Raw genomic sequence first — 17,355 nt, forward strand, 5'->3', positions numbered from 1 at the left:
AGGTGATCAGCCTGCATTGTCCTAACCAAACTTGGAAATAACATGTTTCCAACGCGGGAGTCGAACCCACGACCTCCGAGTCAAGAGCCACGCTATACCACTAGACCACGGAGGCTAGTACTCAGTATACTCATTCAGCGCCCAAACCATTATCGTGTGATAATATACGATCAAAATCCTTTCAGTAAACAATAGTATTATGTATTACTACTAGAAGATGACGCCTGCATCTCCGTTCTACCAAACCCGTTTATGTCGCGGGTACCGTGAATTTTTCCGGGATATTTAAAAGTATCCTATGTCCTTTGCCCATACGAGAATTCAGCAAAATCGGTTTAGCGGTTTTTTTAATGAAATAAGCAAACGGGTCATCTGATGGAAAGCAACTTCTGTCGCCCAGGGACACTCGCAGCATCAGAAGAGCTGCAGGTGCGTTGCCGGCCTTTTAAGAGGGAATAGGGTAATAGGAGAGGGTATGGATGGGAAGGGAAGGGAATAGGGTAGGGGATTGGGCCTCCTAAACTCACTCACTCGGCGAAACACAGCGCAAGCGCTGTTTCACGCCGGTTTTCTGTGAGAACGTGGTATTTCTCCGGTCGAATAGGTCCATTCGTGCCGAAGCATGGCTCTCCCACTTTTGGGGGTGAAGAGGTAACACACATACAGAGTGCAGACATACATTCCCATTTATAATATTAGTATAGATGCCATGTATTGTGAAGATAAAGTAGGATTAACGTGAAGAGCTAATTAAGTGGTAACTCTGCGACGTCTCCAGCGAGTAACTCTGCAACTTTTATTAAAACGAACTGCATAAATTGCAACACTGTCTGTCTGCCTCTGATTATAATGAGACTACAAATTCGCTACGAAAGTAAGATTTATGCCTTTCTGAGGTTTCTGACAAAATCCCTTCTTCTTTATTTGGAGAATATCTTGGAGAAATCGGTCTCACAGACATTTTTACCTAATAAACTTCGGACTGGGAAACCGAGCATAAGACTAATTTTGTTACAGTGGTGATATCACATTTTTTATCGATTTGAGTTAAAATGTAGAATATTTTACATTTTAAAAATGCGATGCATAATATTAAAAAAAAAACCTTAAAGTTACTAAGTAATTGGTAACTTTTCTAGGCAATCTATAAGAATATCACTGCCTAGTGGCTAGTTATGTAATGAAAAATCGAGAAAAATCGATATGTGCAATCGTACAGTCACCCCCGAGCCAGCAGCCACTCACTCGCATGACCCAGAAAGCCATAACCTCAACTTTTAATATAATATGCAGCTGGGAGAAGGAAATTTTCATTTAACACCAACACGCGGAGCTTAAAATTTTATTCCATCTTTATTGGTGCAATCTCAGACCGATTAAAAGTATGGAGTACAGACAGACCGTTTAGCCAAGACGTTTTCTTTATTGCTTTGTAGAAATCAAACCGATCAAAATGTATGAAATTGACTTAAGTGGAAGCTGACGTTCGACTCGTGGAACGTCAATTTCATACATTTTTTTTATGACATAAGGGGGCAAACGAGCAAACGGGTCACCTCATGGAAAGCAACTTCCGTCGCCCATGGACACTCGCAACATCAGAAGAGCTGCAGGTGCGTTGCCGGCCTTTTCAGAGGGAAGAGGGGAGGGTAAGGAAGGGAATAGGGAAGGGTAGGGAAGGGAATAGGGTAGGGGATTGGGCCTCCGGTGAACTCACTCGGCGAAACACAGCGCAAGCGCTGTTTCACGCCGGTTTTCTGTGGGCCCGTGGTATTTCTCCGGTCGAGCCGGCCCATTCGAAGCATGGCTCTACCACTTGAATATAATATTTTGGGACTCGTGTTGTAGATTGAATTATTTAAGCATGTAAAGTGTCAATGATTTCTACTGTACTCGCGCTATCTCGTCTATTAATAACCGCGTCAAGATGTCACTCATGTGACAGGTACATACATTTAAGTGCCCATTATCAGACGTTAATTGACGTACAAGACAGGCGAATAGTGTCGTATGCATAAACTTATGTCGTATGTTTAGCTGCCGAATAAAGTTCATACTGTACGGCGGTGCCGCAGTAAGATGATTTGGACGACTCTTTATAAGGTATATTAGGATTTAAATCAACATTTAACATTAATCATTTAACATTATGAAAATTTCGACGGCGAAGTTTAAGCATTTCAGAGCTATCGCTCAGTGACATGTCCTATGCCTAATCATTCATCATTTTGTTTTAAACTACCGTTATAATTTATCAAATGCATTTTGACTAAGCTTCCAGTGACCTCGCAGTTTGCTTGCCTCGTATTATATTAGCGTAGCCTACGGTGCCTATCTACAAGGTGTAACAAAACATTGTGATAATTATTTAAGGTGTGTTTGTGTCCCTTATACAAAATTCACTATGAAAGTAGCAGCGCTGACAGAGCAAATTTTTTTTGTAACATGGGCATTGGGCAAGCGCTCCAGCGTCATGATTTTTCCCTACAAAAGTATCATTACATGGACAGACATTTTCGAAAACATCCTATACAGTAAGACTATTGTGATTGGCCATCATATTAATATGGAATCAAATCGAGTTATCGTCGTGGTAGTCTAGTAGCGCCTTAACAATACGACAGACAGCATTACAAATCGACAGATACTATCAATAATTTATTGGTCTTGATATTAATAATTATGCCAACTACACAAGATTTATTTACTTTCTTATGTACATTTGTTTATACTTTATGTACTTGTATATGTAATAGACATATTTAAGAGCAGTTTATCAGTTTTTTTTATATCTATGGACGCTTCACACCACGTCAGTCTGGCCCCGTGCTAAGTACCTGAAGGACTTGTGTTACAGGTACCAGACAACGGAAATATTATATTTAATTTTATAATATACATATATTTAAGATTTTTATTATATGATGCACATATTTAATACACATCCAAGACTCAGGAACTTTTTGAAAACTTTATGTTCCGTCGGCGAGATTCGAACCCGCGACCCCCGGCTTGAGCTACCAACAGCCCACCAACTGAGCCACGGAGGTCGTCAAAGTCAGTCAGTTGAAAACATAATTACTTAGGTAAGTTATTCTAAAGATAAGCAAAACTTGAGCCTAAAGATACAGACGTACAAGGATTTTAACTAAACAAAGAAAGATAACTAGCCTTTGAGAGCTGCAACAATAGCATATAAAATAGCAACTTCTAAACGTGGCACAACTAGATTTTGATCTCAACCTGATTCATAATACAATATTCAACTAGGATTGGAAAACCCTCGTAACAGCCAATAGCTTTGTCCACACTGTGCCTTTTTCTGTTGGTCAAGGGCATGCGTTATAGCGCAGTCAACATCGAACGTGAGGCATGCCCGCGACGCATGCCCTCTGACCGTATCCAAAACTTTCCCTTTGTTATTAAAAATGACAGTTGGCGTTGCGTTCGTTGACGCATTCAATTATTGAATGCGCCAAAACGACAGTTGAATGAAAGAAGATGACGAAAATTGAAGATGAAAGTGCATAGTGTGGACATAGATAGCTAAAGCGCCAGCTGCTGCTTGCGTTGACCAATAGCAACGCGGTAAGTTTTCGAAATTTCAATGGGGCTGGCATACCATGTATGGCAAAAGCCCTTTTTTAAAAGGTTTCGAATCCGAATCGACTGGAAATAATCGTAATAAAATCGTAATAGGCCCCGTGCTAAGTACCTGAAGGACTTGTGTTACAGGTACCAGACAACGGAAATATTATATTTAATTTTATAATATACATATATTTAAGATTTTTATTATATGATGCACATATTTAATACACATCCAAGACCCAGGAACTTTTTGAAAAACTTTATGTTCCGTCGGCGAGATTCGAACCCGCGACCCCCGGCTTGAGCTACCAACAGCCCACCAACTGAGCCACGGAGGTCGTCAAAGTCAGTCAGTTGAAAACATAATTACTTAGGTAAGTTATTCTAAAGATAAGCAAAACTTGAGCCTAAAGATACAGACGTACAAGGATTTTAACTAAACAAAGAAAGATAACTAGCCTTTGAGAGCTGCAACAATAGCATATAAAATAGCAACTTCTAAACGTGGCACAACTAGATTTTGATCTCAACCTGATTCATAATACAATATTCAACTAGGATTGGAAAACCCTCGTAACAGCCAATAGCTTTGTCCACACTGTGCCTTTTTCTGTTGGTCAAGGGCATGCGTTATAGCGCAGTCAACATCGAACGTGAGGCATGCCCGCGACGCATGCCCTCTGACCGTATCCAAAACTTTCCCTTTGTTATTAAAAATGACAGTTGGCGTTGCGTTCGTTGACGCATTCAATTATTGAATGCGCCAAAACGACAGTTGAATGAAAGAAGATGACGAAAATTGAAGATGAAAGTGCATAGTGTGGACATAGATAGCTAAAGCGCCAGCTGCTGCTTGCGTTGACCAATAGCAACGCGGTAAGTTTTCGAAATTTCAATGGGGCTGGCATACCATGTATGGCAAAAGCCCTTTTTTAAAAGGTTTCGAATCCGAATCGACTGGAAATAATCGTAAAGGTTTGTTATAAAATGTTCAATGGGGATTGTCCATTTTTTTTAATTTTGCTCATTACAAAAACATTTCGAGGAATAAGGTCAGTGATCGTTTTTCTGTATATAAACGAAAAAATACCCATTAGTTACTTATATTTTTGAACAAATATGTTTAACCTTTGTTTGACCTTCAATGGCGTTAAATTAGCAATAAATTCGACCAACATTACGTTTCGAACTTTTGGTAGGCTTCTCGTATCAGCTTTCACATAATAAGAACTTGCATTTGACGAACCAGCCATTATAAATAAGATTGAAAGGAAAAAAACAAACTGCAGAGGTCAATTATTGGCCGCCGATGATGACGTCAGAGCGAGACTTTAAAAATTTATTGAGAAAAAACTAGCCAATGAATTTCAAAATTATTTAATTTATATTCTTAAAATACCCTATTTTAACGAAAAAAAATATAAAAAGTACATGTGATTTTTTTTTGGACAATGCCCATTATCCACTTCATCTACTTAACTACCTCTTCGATTCTGTAATATAAATATTGATTTAATCATGTTATTAAACACTATAGTAATTTCTATGTAGAGTTTCACAAAACTTTGCAAAGCTTTGTGCATTGCAGCTTCGAGAAGCGTTTGAGATATTATTAAAGCTTTTCTGCAAAGTCATTTAACTCATAAGCGGTTTAGGAGAATTGCGCATTATTTTTGCATCTCTCTCGAGGTCTACCGGTAATTTAATAATATAAATTGCAGATTAGTAATATACCTGATTAAAAAATTATTGCACAGTATGTATGTAATATGTATCTTGTAGTATTTTCTTGAAGGTTTGCAGGTCGCATCGGTCCGGAAATACTGCTGGTGACAGTTCATTCCAGAGTTTTACAGTGCGCGGCAGAAAGTTACGCGAAAAACGCATTTTAAGCACAGCATAACCTTTACGTCAGTATCACTCGATTCCTACTCTGGATCAGAACTGTATAATCAGCACTTATTTTTAGCTAGAATAGGGTAATTTACAATTTAGTCCATAACGTAGCGAGTGGAATTTTTTTTTCGTAAAACGTATTTCCAGGCATCGTTGATTGGATTTGGCGCTGGCTGACGCACATCGAGTTATCACACATTCAACTGCAGTTAGACATTAACTACATTAGCTTGTTACGCTCAAACTGGAATATATGCTGTAATCAAATTGTTTATTCCGATATGTGGAAACGCAATTTAAAAAAATTAAATCTATATATAACATGAGAAATAACACAATCTTTAATGAACTACACCCTCGTGTGCAATGATATTCTATGTTGCTCGTGTGTTATCCCTGGGGATGCTGCGATAGCAATACTAATTTTGTTAATTATAGTACCCACTGGCCACTACAGACGTGCGCGTTTTCTGCCCGGGCGGATTTATCACGCGTAGCGCGTTTACCTAGACGCTATAGCATGTTGAGTGTCTATGCTAAATAGGGAACATGCAAATATAATATTTATGAAAATTTTGCAAGGTTAATATTTTATAAAACATTGTTTTTTTTTTTACAAAAATTACGAATTAAAAGTAACTAAAAACGGAACGGATTTCAAAACACCAATCAGCGTTCAGTGACGTCACACATGCTATCCCCGCGTGCCATTTAGCGTTAAAAACGATCAAAATGCTTCCATTTTTACGCGGGGCATGGCAACTTTTTGAGAGGTACGATCAGGTGGGGCCATTGTCAATAATTGTCAAACAGTAGTGACGTAATACAGTCTTTAGATCCGTTTTGGCGCCAAAATTTAAATTCACAATTTTAAACCGCATTTTTTGCAGTAAATTCCAGTGTTTTCATTTTTTTAATTTACTTGTGGTCTATTCTACATGGAGTTCATTAAAATACACACAAAAATAACAATATCGCATCTTCCCTATAATTGCATCTAGATTCTATACAGTATACACTCAAGACAGTATGAGCATTGAGCAATATTATGGTTATGGTATTCAAGGCGTGTATGACGTAGTAGGCCTCACGTAGCTCGCGCTACGATCAGCTACGAACTTTCGTAGCACTTGTAACTGAAATTACAAGGGTCTACGAATTTCCTACCGTTCCTACGCTTTTATGATATTTTCTTCCGCTTATTTAGTCCGCTTGATAAAGTCTTAATTAAATTCTTTATTGAAATCGGTTGAAATTAATTCCAGTTTAGACGGACAAACTAACCCGAAGTTTGCTTACGAGCACTTAACTCTTATCGATAGGTACTAACAACGTTACTACGGTATCTCAACGTTGTTTTTTTTTTAACTTTTATTTATCAATAAAAATTACAAAAACAATGTTATACGGCGCAATATAAGCTTAAAAGTACAAAAATAATCTTTTACCCATTTAAATTGAGAGCGCAAATTACAATATTTCGATTAAAAGACTAACAATTGAACGAACATCAAACAATGGCGTACGTCGGATACGTTTTTCGATTTAAATGCAAAATTGAGCTCTCAGGTGTAATAAAAGCGTTAAATGTGCAGGTGTCATTAGCGAACTGGTCCCAAACGCGGTGACGAGGTGAGCTCGACTCAACTCGAGTGAACCACAACATGTTCAAACGCACCCAAATGAAATGAAAACATTTTATATACAAAATTCATCACTTAAGTATCTGAAAAGTAATTAAACTTTTTATAGCATGTTGATAGATAGATAGAGAGAACTTTTTGTATGTTAAATTTGGATATAGTAACGTGAACAGCGGGGCTAAAATGGTCGCTTTGTAGAAACATAATATGAATCGTAGTATGATTCATTTTCTTAAAATTGCAAAATGGTCACTCTGCTTGCAATTCATGTCTACAGATCGACAAGGCTTTATATTATAAACGTGGCGAAAAAAGGAACTAACGCTGTCATCATACAAAAACCTCATTTTTGACAGTTCTCCTTTAAGGTGGACTTTCAAAGTGAGCGTCAGTGACGCCGCGACTGTAAAAATGTATGTAAGTGACGTAAGTGACGTCACAGTTGCCGCGTAAGCGTCACTGCGCTCGACCTCAAACCATACATTTTTCACAGTCGCGGCGTCACTGACGCTATAGACGCTCGCTTTGAAAGGCTACCTTTACGTGCGGCGCCCCCGCTCACGTTCATAAAAAGCCTTGTCGATCTGTAGTAATTCGTACTAATTTGACTTTTGTCAGTTTGACAATTTTAACAATTCATTTGCTGAATTTATTGAGAGGAATAATTGCTAAATGCGACCATTTTAGGCCCGCAGAATAACATCTGAATTCTGAACCTTATACCACAACGCTAGCCCGGAGTTAGAATTATCGTATTACAAATAAAGTGAAGAGAGGTATATTATTCATCTATGATTGCTCATGATCGACGTCGATTGTACAGACAGCTTCGTAATCATGGTAGCAATCATAGTTATAGGGAAGATTTTCCGAACGAGCGAGGTAACTTATGCTCGGCCAGGTCGATGCCGCTAACATAATTGGAAATCCATTTTTATGTATTACTAGCAGTCCGGGTGAACTTCGTGTCACTTTAAAACCTTCCCTGGGCTTTTACGAATATTTTAAGCCTAAAATCAGCCCAAACCGCGTTCAGCCGTTTTCGAGTTTTAGCGCGACTAACACATTTGAAAATTCATTTTTAGATACCGATGCACTCAGAAAACTTCAATGCGAGATGCAGGTTTGTAGCGCTAGTTATACCACCAAATTCATCCATATTGCGTCTGTTTCACATGGAGAGATAAGCCAAGCAGTGTTGTGGTACTCACGCTATGGCGTCGATCATGTCGAGGCCCATCTCGACGGTGCACCGCGCGTGGTCGGAGCGCGGCTCCGGCAGACCGGAGACGCAGTAGTAGCAGTCGCCCAGGATCTTGATGCGGAGGCAGTGGTTGTCCTGCACAGGGGAACGCACAGGATAATATTACATACATACAAGTAACCAATAGCTAGTTATAAAGTCTAGACTCTAGACTAAGCAGGCAAGAGTCAATCGTTGTGTTGTTAGTCAATAATAAAAATATCGTTTGTCAAATTTTCGTGCCGTCTCTTTCATTAAGACGACGAACCAACATGTCATTTAGGTAATTCACGATACACATCTATTTAAGTTCGGTTGCCGCAGGGCCCGATCTAGGGGGGGGGGGGGGGGGGGGGGCGAGCCGGGCATTTGCCCAGAGCGGCAAAAATGAGGGGCGGCGAAATTGACTTATTCCTATCTTCCGACCTAGCCATCCACCACTTAAGTTTGAGAATTTTACCAGCTAACCTACCTTAAGTTTGCTAGTGGAAATAATATTTGAGTATTTTGCTTAAATATTTCTCCCATTTTCCCCTAGCAAATATGTTTCCTGTATATGTAATGGGCGGCGAAAATGATCTTTGCCTGGAGCGGCTAAATGGCTAGATCGGATCCTGTCGGTTGGTTTAAGTTTTGAGTTAAGCCCAATATAATGTGATGTGCAGTACATTACATGGTCCACCTTTGGACCAATTTATAAAATGCCGAGTTTAGTATCTGCGGGGCTAAAATGGTCGCATTTAGCAATTCCTCTCAATCAATTAAGCAAATGAACTGTCAAAACTGTCAAACTGACAATTAATGTTAAATTAGTACGAATTACTGGATCGACAAGGCTTTTTACGAACGTGACGGGGGCGCTGCAGGTAAAGGAGAACTGTCATAAAATGACGTTTTTGTATGATGGCAGCGTTAGTTCCTTTTTTCGCCACGTTCATATAATGCCTTGTCGATCTGTTGACATGAATTGCAAGCAGAGTGACGATTTTGCAATTTTAAGAAAATGAATCATATTATGATTCTACAAAGCGACCATTTTGGCCCCTCTGGTCTTCAAGCGTATTTATGATGACGAAATAGAAAAGTCCGTGAATTAACGGCATGAAAATAACCGGAATTACAGCGAAATACGTCTGAGTTATTCTGAACTAAACAAAGGTTTAAATCAGACCTGCCGAGAGACACAATACCTTCGGTTGTCTTTTCTATTTTCTTCCAATCTTTATTAAATCCCTTCTCAACTTCATCTTTTCCCTTTTGTTGAACTTTCATAAAACTGTAACAGCTAAGCCACTATGCCAGGAAAAAATATTGCGATCCAAATATTTGACGTATTTGTCAGGCTTTTATTTAATGTTGGCTTTATCCCAAAGTTTGTTTGCGTGGGAATTCGTTATTGCGCAATTTCTTCAACACACGAGCTCGACATGACGAATAGTATTAAACTTGTTTTTGTATCCCTCGGGAACAGGATAAAAGGTTATAACCCTGCTATCCCTAATAGTGTGTCCATTACCCGAAATGATCAGAAAGGTCGCATCCAATCAGGAACTAAGTTGATCAACACAGCAAAGAGTCCCCAATACCCCCCGAACAGAAATAGGTTTTCCAGGCTTTAGCCTGTCACCAAAATTCATCACCGAATATTGGGCGCTCAAATTCCAGGAACCCCGATCTCTGTGTGAATACGCCACCGTAATAAGGACACGAAAACGGAAGGACGGGAAAATATGAAGCGAGCAATTTACGAAGCAAATTATGATGGCGGCCCTTTCCAGAAAACGCCCCATGTTTTATTATTTATCACGAAAGAGAACAATACATATAAACTGTATTTTTATGAGTTGTTTTCTTTTAACATTGCGTAATTAATAAGTTTAATATTTGAAATTGAAAAAATAATGTGAAAGCCTGAAAACATATTGGCAATTGGTATTGCCAGGGTAAAAAAATATAATATTCCAGACTGATAAACCTTAGCTTTGTAACACGGTCGAGGGGAAAAATTCGATAAAAGTTTTTCACGCTCAGTGATAATAGGGTAGGGTCAGCTGGCTAATACTGGAATAAAAGCTCGCGTATCGAAATAAAACATTTCTGCTTTATATATCCGTCACGGATGATAACAGATCAAAAGAATACTGCTGGCGAGAAATATGAAGCAATTTTGTCCGAAAAAAGATAGATATCGTTTCACATCTAAAGGTTGAAAGTCGAAACTGTCTCCGCAGTTTGCTTTGATTTGTTTTGAATTATTTTTATTTACAAGACGTATCAAGTATATTATTATTTATTACTTTATTTGCCCTACTGGTCACTGGTATGCTACTTATACAGATCAGTTTATGTTTTGAATTTTTTATAACTCAATTGCAAATGCCCTGTCGTGTTATTTGTATTGAATTGTAATTAGTGGTATAATAGTTTGCCCCTTTTATATCACTGTATATTATGTAAAAAAAATCTATCCGTACTTTTAATATAAATGTGAAAGTCTGTCTGTTAACTCTTCACGCCCAAATCGATAGCCGATTTTGCTGGGTGTGGACTATGGACTGTGGAGATTTTCGGGGAGTGCTCTGAGGAATTGTTCGGAATCATACCACCTGCAACTTTTCGCTATCGTCCCACGCGAAAAACATACCATCCTCATCACCTTGATGAGTGGCAGTCTTCCACAGTGCGTTTTTCGCGTAACTTTCTGCCGCGCACTGTAAAACTCTGGAATGAACTGTCACCAGCAGTATTTCCGGACCGATACGACCTGCAAACCTTCAAGAAAAGAGCGTATTCCCTCTTAAAAGGCCGGCAACATACCTGCAGCTCTTCTGATGTTGTGAGTGTTCATGGGCGACGGTAGTTGCTTACCATCAGGTGACCCGTTTGCTCGTTTGTCCCCTTATTTAATTTTTAAAAAAAAGATACTTTGAGTTCCGGTAATAGGAGATTATCCCGGAAAAATGTACGGTTCCCGCGCGAAATACGAAATTTGGTGCTACGGAGCGTCATCTAGTATTATTATAGGTTGTTTTCCCGCAGCAGAACGATTTACCTATAGTAGTACACTAGTACTAGATCGAATCATGCAAGTTATTTTTTGAAAATAAAAAATATTTTCTATGACGTACTATGGCAACTTTATGCCGATAGGCGCGAGCGGCTATGACGCGGCCTAATTTTATTTATATTTTGAATAAAAAAATACTTCACAAATCTCAATAGATTTGTGAAGTATAAGTAAGTAAGTACTACTAAGATAGAATCATTTTACTGCGGGAAAACAACCATTAAAATTTCACCCAGTATAGCTTAAATACAGCTCGTACTCACATTAGCGAGCTGGTCGAACCGGCCGAACAACTCGTTGAGCAGCCGCACCAGCTCCTGCGCGCTGCACTGCGACGCCAGCACCGTGAAGCCCACGATGTCCGCGAACAGGATGCTGGAACAATCACACAGGTCAGAAAGGATGATAAGACGCACAGGCGGGAAAGGATGGTGAAACAAACGCTCAGGTGACGAAATCCTGAATGCTAGGTAGAGCGACGTGCTGATAGTGTAGGTAACCGAACTAAGTTACTAATATGGACTGCAAATGAGGACAGAGGACTACTAAACATGAAGTTGTTTTGTGTAAAGATGTCGCAATAGAATAGGTATTATATGCCTAATGTTTTATCAAACAAAATATCAAGCTCTAATAATCAACAATAGTTGCACACTTGAACAGCCACAAACGTTCACTCTTACACTTTACGTACAAATAAGAAGCATTTTATTAACATTTAAATGCCATAAACTGCTCCTTTTATGAAAGCCTGTTAAAAAATCCGTGTTGACAACGTTTGAGGAACATCCCTGTTTATAAATTTTCAATAAACTGAGGAGACGTGTAGAATATCTTAAACTGTTTCTAATTACTTAAGTGTGTTTGAAACAAGTAACATTAGAGGTCAGGGATCGATGCCGAGGAGGCTTTACAAGTTTACAGGGTCTCTACTTAGGTTAAGTAGAGACCCTGTAAAGCCTTCTCTTCTCCACTACAACTTAGTGAACTCGAGTAAATGCAACCCTAAGTACCAACTGTGATTGGCCGTACAAGATGTTGTGGCTTTATTTGAGTAAAGTTTACAGTTTTTACAGGTTAGAAATGTTATAAAATTTCTGTTTCACTTCTGGATTTGTTGATCCCAAAAAAGCTTAAAATGGACTAATGTGAATAAATTGCTCACAACTTTGTTGCGCAAAAATCCGTATATCCTACGGGAACCGTATATTTTTCTGGCATAAAACTTCCGGGATCTCACTCAAAGCATCCCCATACCCAAGACCAGGGGTCACTAATTAGTTTCGCTCGGAGTCCGTTTCAAGACATGAAATGACCTTCGCGGTCCACACATTTTATATAAAAAAATGTAATAATCAATGGCAATTATGGAAATTACAAAGGTATTTTTTAGATATTAATGAGAAAAGTAACCATTTTTGTAGCTAATTATCACCCTGAAGTTTGAAGTGAACGACTGGTGCAAGCTATAGATATTGACATTAAATCCTGGAGATGTTGAAGTTCTTAGATGAACGAAGATCATCTTCGAACATGCTTGGTCCGCACACAATGGGTCGGCGGTCCGGATGCGGACCGCGGTCTGCCATTTGGTGACCCCTGCCCAAGACACTTAGTTCAGCGGTAGCGAAAGTGATGTGGCGGTATATCCACGTGCCATAATCCTGCATCGCGCTATCGAAGTTTTCTAACTTCGGCAGCTGAAATCAATTACGTGGGCTTCGGCCTGACCGAGTATAGCACCTCGCTCGGTCGGAAGATCTTCCTTTGCGGCCACTACGCCTATTCCCACAGTCACAAACTGACAGACACATTATCCCATTTATAATATAATAGGTGTAACATATAGATAACTAGATACAGTGTATATGAGAGTGAATACGATTAACATAATAATTAATGAGCAATTGACTGCTGTATTCATATTCTAATGCTTTCCTGTATATAAAACAATGGACATCGATATAAAACAAACGATCCGGCGGTGTAAAGTGCACGGGGGCACGCGAACCGGCCATGTTGGGACCATTACCACTATTGTGCAACGGCTATTACATACAAATGGGTTTCTAGCTTAGGGCATGTCTACATTGACACTAAAGTCGCCTAAAGGTTTAGTAGGGAGCTTTGCGTTGTGCCGAAAAAGAACTATGCTGCCAATATGACGGACCCACTTTACAAACATTGCACGAGAAAATCGGTCCGTACAATTTGCAACAGTCCTTACAATTATTCTTTAGAGCAATGAAGACGTGGGCTCAGTGATTTGGGTTTAAAATTCTTCTTCAAAGTATGAAATATTCATCAAAATGTGATAAAAATGTCTGAGTCCTGACCAGTACAAGGGTATGAATGCGCACTGAGTCACGTTTACGCACCGTTTCACCTGGAATTGGTGACACAAATGTGGACAGGCCCTTACCGCCGATTACCGTTGGTTTTCCCTTGAATTGTCTGTCACTGAAGCCCTACGGCCCACCTGTGACTCATTTTAGGGTTAACCAATAAACGTTAAGAATTACTCCCCAGTGGATAGGCTTACGACTCATCGATTTCTTTTGGCCCTGTATTCTTTTAGTTTTAGTAAGGTTTAACCCTTTATATTATCTTGACATAACCTATTCTAATTTTTTGGTGCTCCCTTACTCTTTTAGTTATATATAATCTATATATATATATATATATATATATATATATATATATATATATATATATATATATATATATATATATATATATATATATATATATAAAAGAAAGTCGTGTTTGTTACAACACTTATAACTCGAGAACGGCTGGACCGATTGCCATGGTTTTTGATTTGTTGGATTTGTTTCCGTCCCGAATAGCAGAATACATCTTAAAAACAATGAAAACTCGATATGTGTAATGATTAATGAATACTTTATCATTTTAATAGATGCTGATTTGTTTATTACATGTCAAACATTTGTTGTCCAATTCTGTCAAATAGTGTAACAACTATTTTTTGGAGCTTATGGCCTGGTTGCTGAGACCTTTAGCCCGGCCGCACACAAATTTACCGGCGAAAATTACCAGCAGAGTCACCGGGAATTTTTATAATTTTGTAATTTAGAAGACAAGACTTATTTTATTACTTATTGATTATGTTTATTTTTATGAAGCATTTTTAAAATAGGTTTTGATGATTATTGCGCACATGTTGCCTCCCCCGGGAGTGTATTTATTTTTTGTAAAATGTCTACAAAGTTCAGGTACTGTTATATTTGTTTGTTTTAGACATTAATTTTCGAAATTTTTTTATTAACCGAAAATAATACCTAAGATTGCCATTATCTATCTATCTATCTATCTACCTGAAGGACTTGTATTACGGGCACCAGACAACGGAAATATATTTAATACTTTTATACTATACATATATTTAAGATTTTTATTATAACACATATTTAATACACATCCATGACCCAGGAACTATGAAAACTTTTTGTTCCGTCGGCGAGATTCGAACCCACGACCCCCGGCTTGAGCTACCAATAGCCCACCAACTGAGCCACAGAGGTCGGTATTCTTTTAGTTATGTTATTTGTTTAAGTTTCAACCCTTTATTTTAGACAATATCCTGATCTTTCCCTCGACGAAGTATACTTTTGTTTAAGTTAAAAATACACAATAGAAAATATATTTTCTAGATAAAAGCGGAGCACGATATAAAATTACAGTATAATATAGTTGATGTTATTTAAATGGAATCTATTGTTAAGATATTGATGTTTTGTGTGACGCTGAGGAAATTCTTATGAACGAAAGCGCTAGTCCTCACAATGTTATATAATTAGCTTCACAATAGAGATTTTCCGAGCGTATCTATCGTGGAATTTTGCCGTTATTTTATTCAATAACGGACACGGCAAAAGAATTTTTATATGGATGATTGAATAATATTTTGCCGACCCAGCATTTTAAAGCTTAAAGACACAGAGATGAAACCGACATGACGTGTTTTAACTTCTATTTATATGACTTCTCTTGTTCATCTCTAAGGGCGTTCGCTGCGTTAAGCGTGCGCCCAAGGTCAGAGACAAAAACAATATGTCAAGAGGCAAAGCGTCATAGTAATACAAAATGGAAATATGTAGCTGCACAATTGACATTCAAATGCATTACTTTTAGGCATCGCCAAGCCGAATTCCCTTAGTTCAGTAGGCCAAGCTTAACTATCTTATTGTTTACGAAAACTATTCTAACTACACTCACTATCTCAAACAACAACAAAGTCAAACACTTGTATTGACAGTGATTTATTCCTTGCCCTATAAATTTTAAATTGGTTTTATCATATGTAGATACCCCATTTATTGAAATTTTGTGTACATATATTCGTGTTAACAATATTATTATTCATATTAGAATTCATTGGAGAAGGTCTCTGAATGGGGTAGATGTAACTTAGTCCAATTCAACCCCACCAAGACACAAGTCTGCGCGTTCACCACTAAAAAGTCACCAATGGTCGTTTATCCTCGTTTCGAGGGCACATCTTTAACCATCTCCCCTAGCATTGAGGTACTTGGCGTCAACATATCGAGCGAAGTCCAGTTCCGATATCATCTTGAGGGTAAGACCAAATTAGCCTCGAAGAAGCTTGGCGTTCTTAACAGAGCGAGACAGTACTTCAGTCCGGATCAACGCCTACAACTCTACAAGGCGCAGGTTCGGCCTCATATGGAATATTGTTCTCATCTCTGGGTAGGGGCGCCAAAATACCAACTGCTCCCTCTGGATCATATCCAACGAAGGGCTGCTCGAATTGTTGACTGCCATAGTGTTTCAAACAGCTTGGACCCCCTGGAATTACGCCGAGATGTAGCTTCACTCTGCATCCTCTATCGGTTGTATCACGGGGAGTGCTCTGAGGAATTGTTAGGAATCATACCACCTGCAACTTTTCGATATCGTCCCACGCGAAAAACATACCATCCTCATTACCTTGATGAGTGGCAGTCTTCCACAGTGCGTTTTTCGCGTAACTTTCTGCCGCGCACTGTAAAACTCTGGAATGAACTGTCACCAGCAGTTTTTCCGGACCGATACGACCTGCAAACCTTCAAGAAAAGAGCGTATTCCCTCTTAAAAGGCCGGCAACGCACCTGCAACTCTTCTGATGTTGCGAGTGTCCATGGGCGACGGTAGTTGCTTACCATCAGGTGACCCGTTTGCTCGTTTGCCCCCTAATTTAATTAAAAAAAAAATTGATTGTGATGTTTCTACTACAATTTGTGTTTATGTTTGTTTTAGGTCAATCAACTCTTGTAAATATGTAATTTTGTTATGTAACCGTACACTCTTCTTACTTCACCAGACCTTCATTTCATAGAGCAAAGACAGCAGCAAAGTCTTTCAAGCCACTCTGACATTGGCAACTCACTGAGTCGGCCATTTGTAAAGAAGAAGAAGAACAAGACAGTGATTTAGTATTCGGGGAGATGGTGTACTTTCCAGCTGTGTTTCCGGGTAGACGTCACGTCTCAACTCTAATAACTTCCTTTCCCCAACAAAAAGGGTACGGACGTGCCACAAATTTTCCCCCCTAATTTTACTTTAAGTAGCCACTTAATTATCTATTAATTTAATATCAAATTATTTTTATTTTGATATACGTGCTTCAAATAAAAAGATCCAAAACTGTTTATATTTTTGTTCGAACACAGGCGGTGTTCAAACTATAATATTATAGCCTGTGCTTACCGCTGTTCATAGTTTATTTAGATATACGAGTACCACAATGTTGAGAGTTGTGCAAAACTTTCTTTATTGCATAAATAAATAATAATCCTACGAATAATAAAATAATCATAAAATATACAATGATTCTCATAAGAAACTGACAACTCAAAGCAATAATCACAAAACTAAGCAATCTGTTTTCAGCA

At 38.6% G+C, this 17,355-nt stretch overlaps 1 protein-coding gene across 2 annotated transcripts in view; it reads right to left on the reverse strand.

Annotated features, from left to right (window-relative positions):
• Nucleotides 1–17,355, reverse strand: part of LOC121731794 (Ca(2+)/calmodulin-responsive adenylate cyclase-like) — a 139,125-nt gene that overhangs the window by 24,831 nt on the left and 96,939 nt on the right. For both annotated transcript variants that reach the window (XM_042121421.1, XM_042121420.1), the window contains exons 6-7: nt 11,704–11,815; nt 8,342–8,469 (exon numbers count right to left, since the gene is read on the reverse strand). In XM_042121421.1, the coding sequence (XP_041977355.1) occupies nt 8,342–8,469; nt 11,704–11,815 (240 nt within the window). The remainder of the gene's footprint in view (nt 1–8,341; nt 8,470–11,703; nt 11,816–17,355) is intronic.

This window comes from Aricia agestis, chromosome 11 (assembly GCF_905147365.1).
Source record: "Aricia agestis chromosome 11, ilAriAges1.1, whole genome shotgun sequence".
NCBI lineage: Eukaryota > Metazoa > Arthropoda > Insecta > Lepidoptera > Lycaenidae > Aricia > Aricia agestis.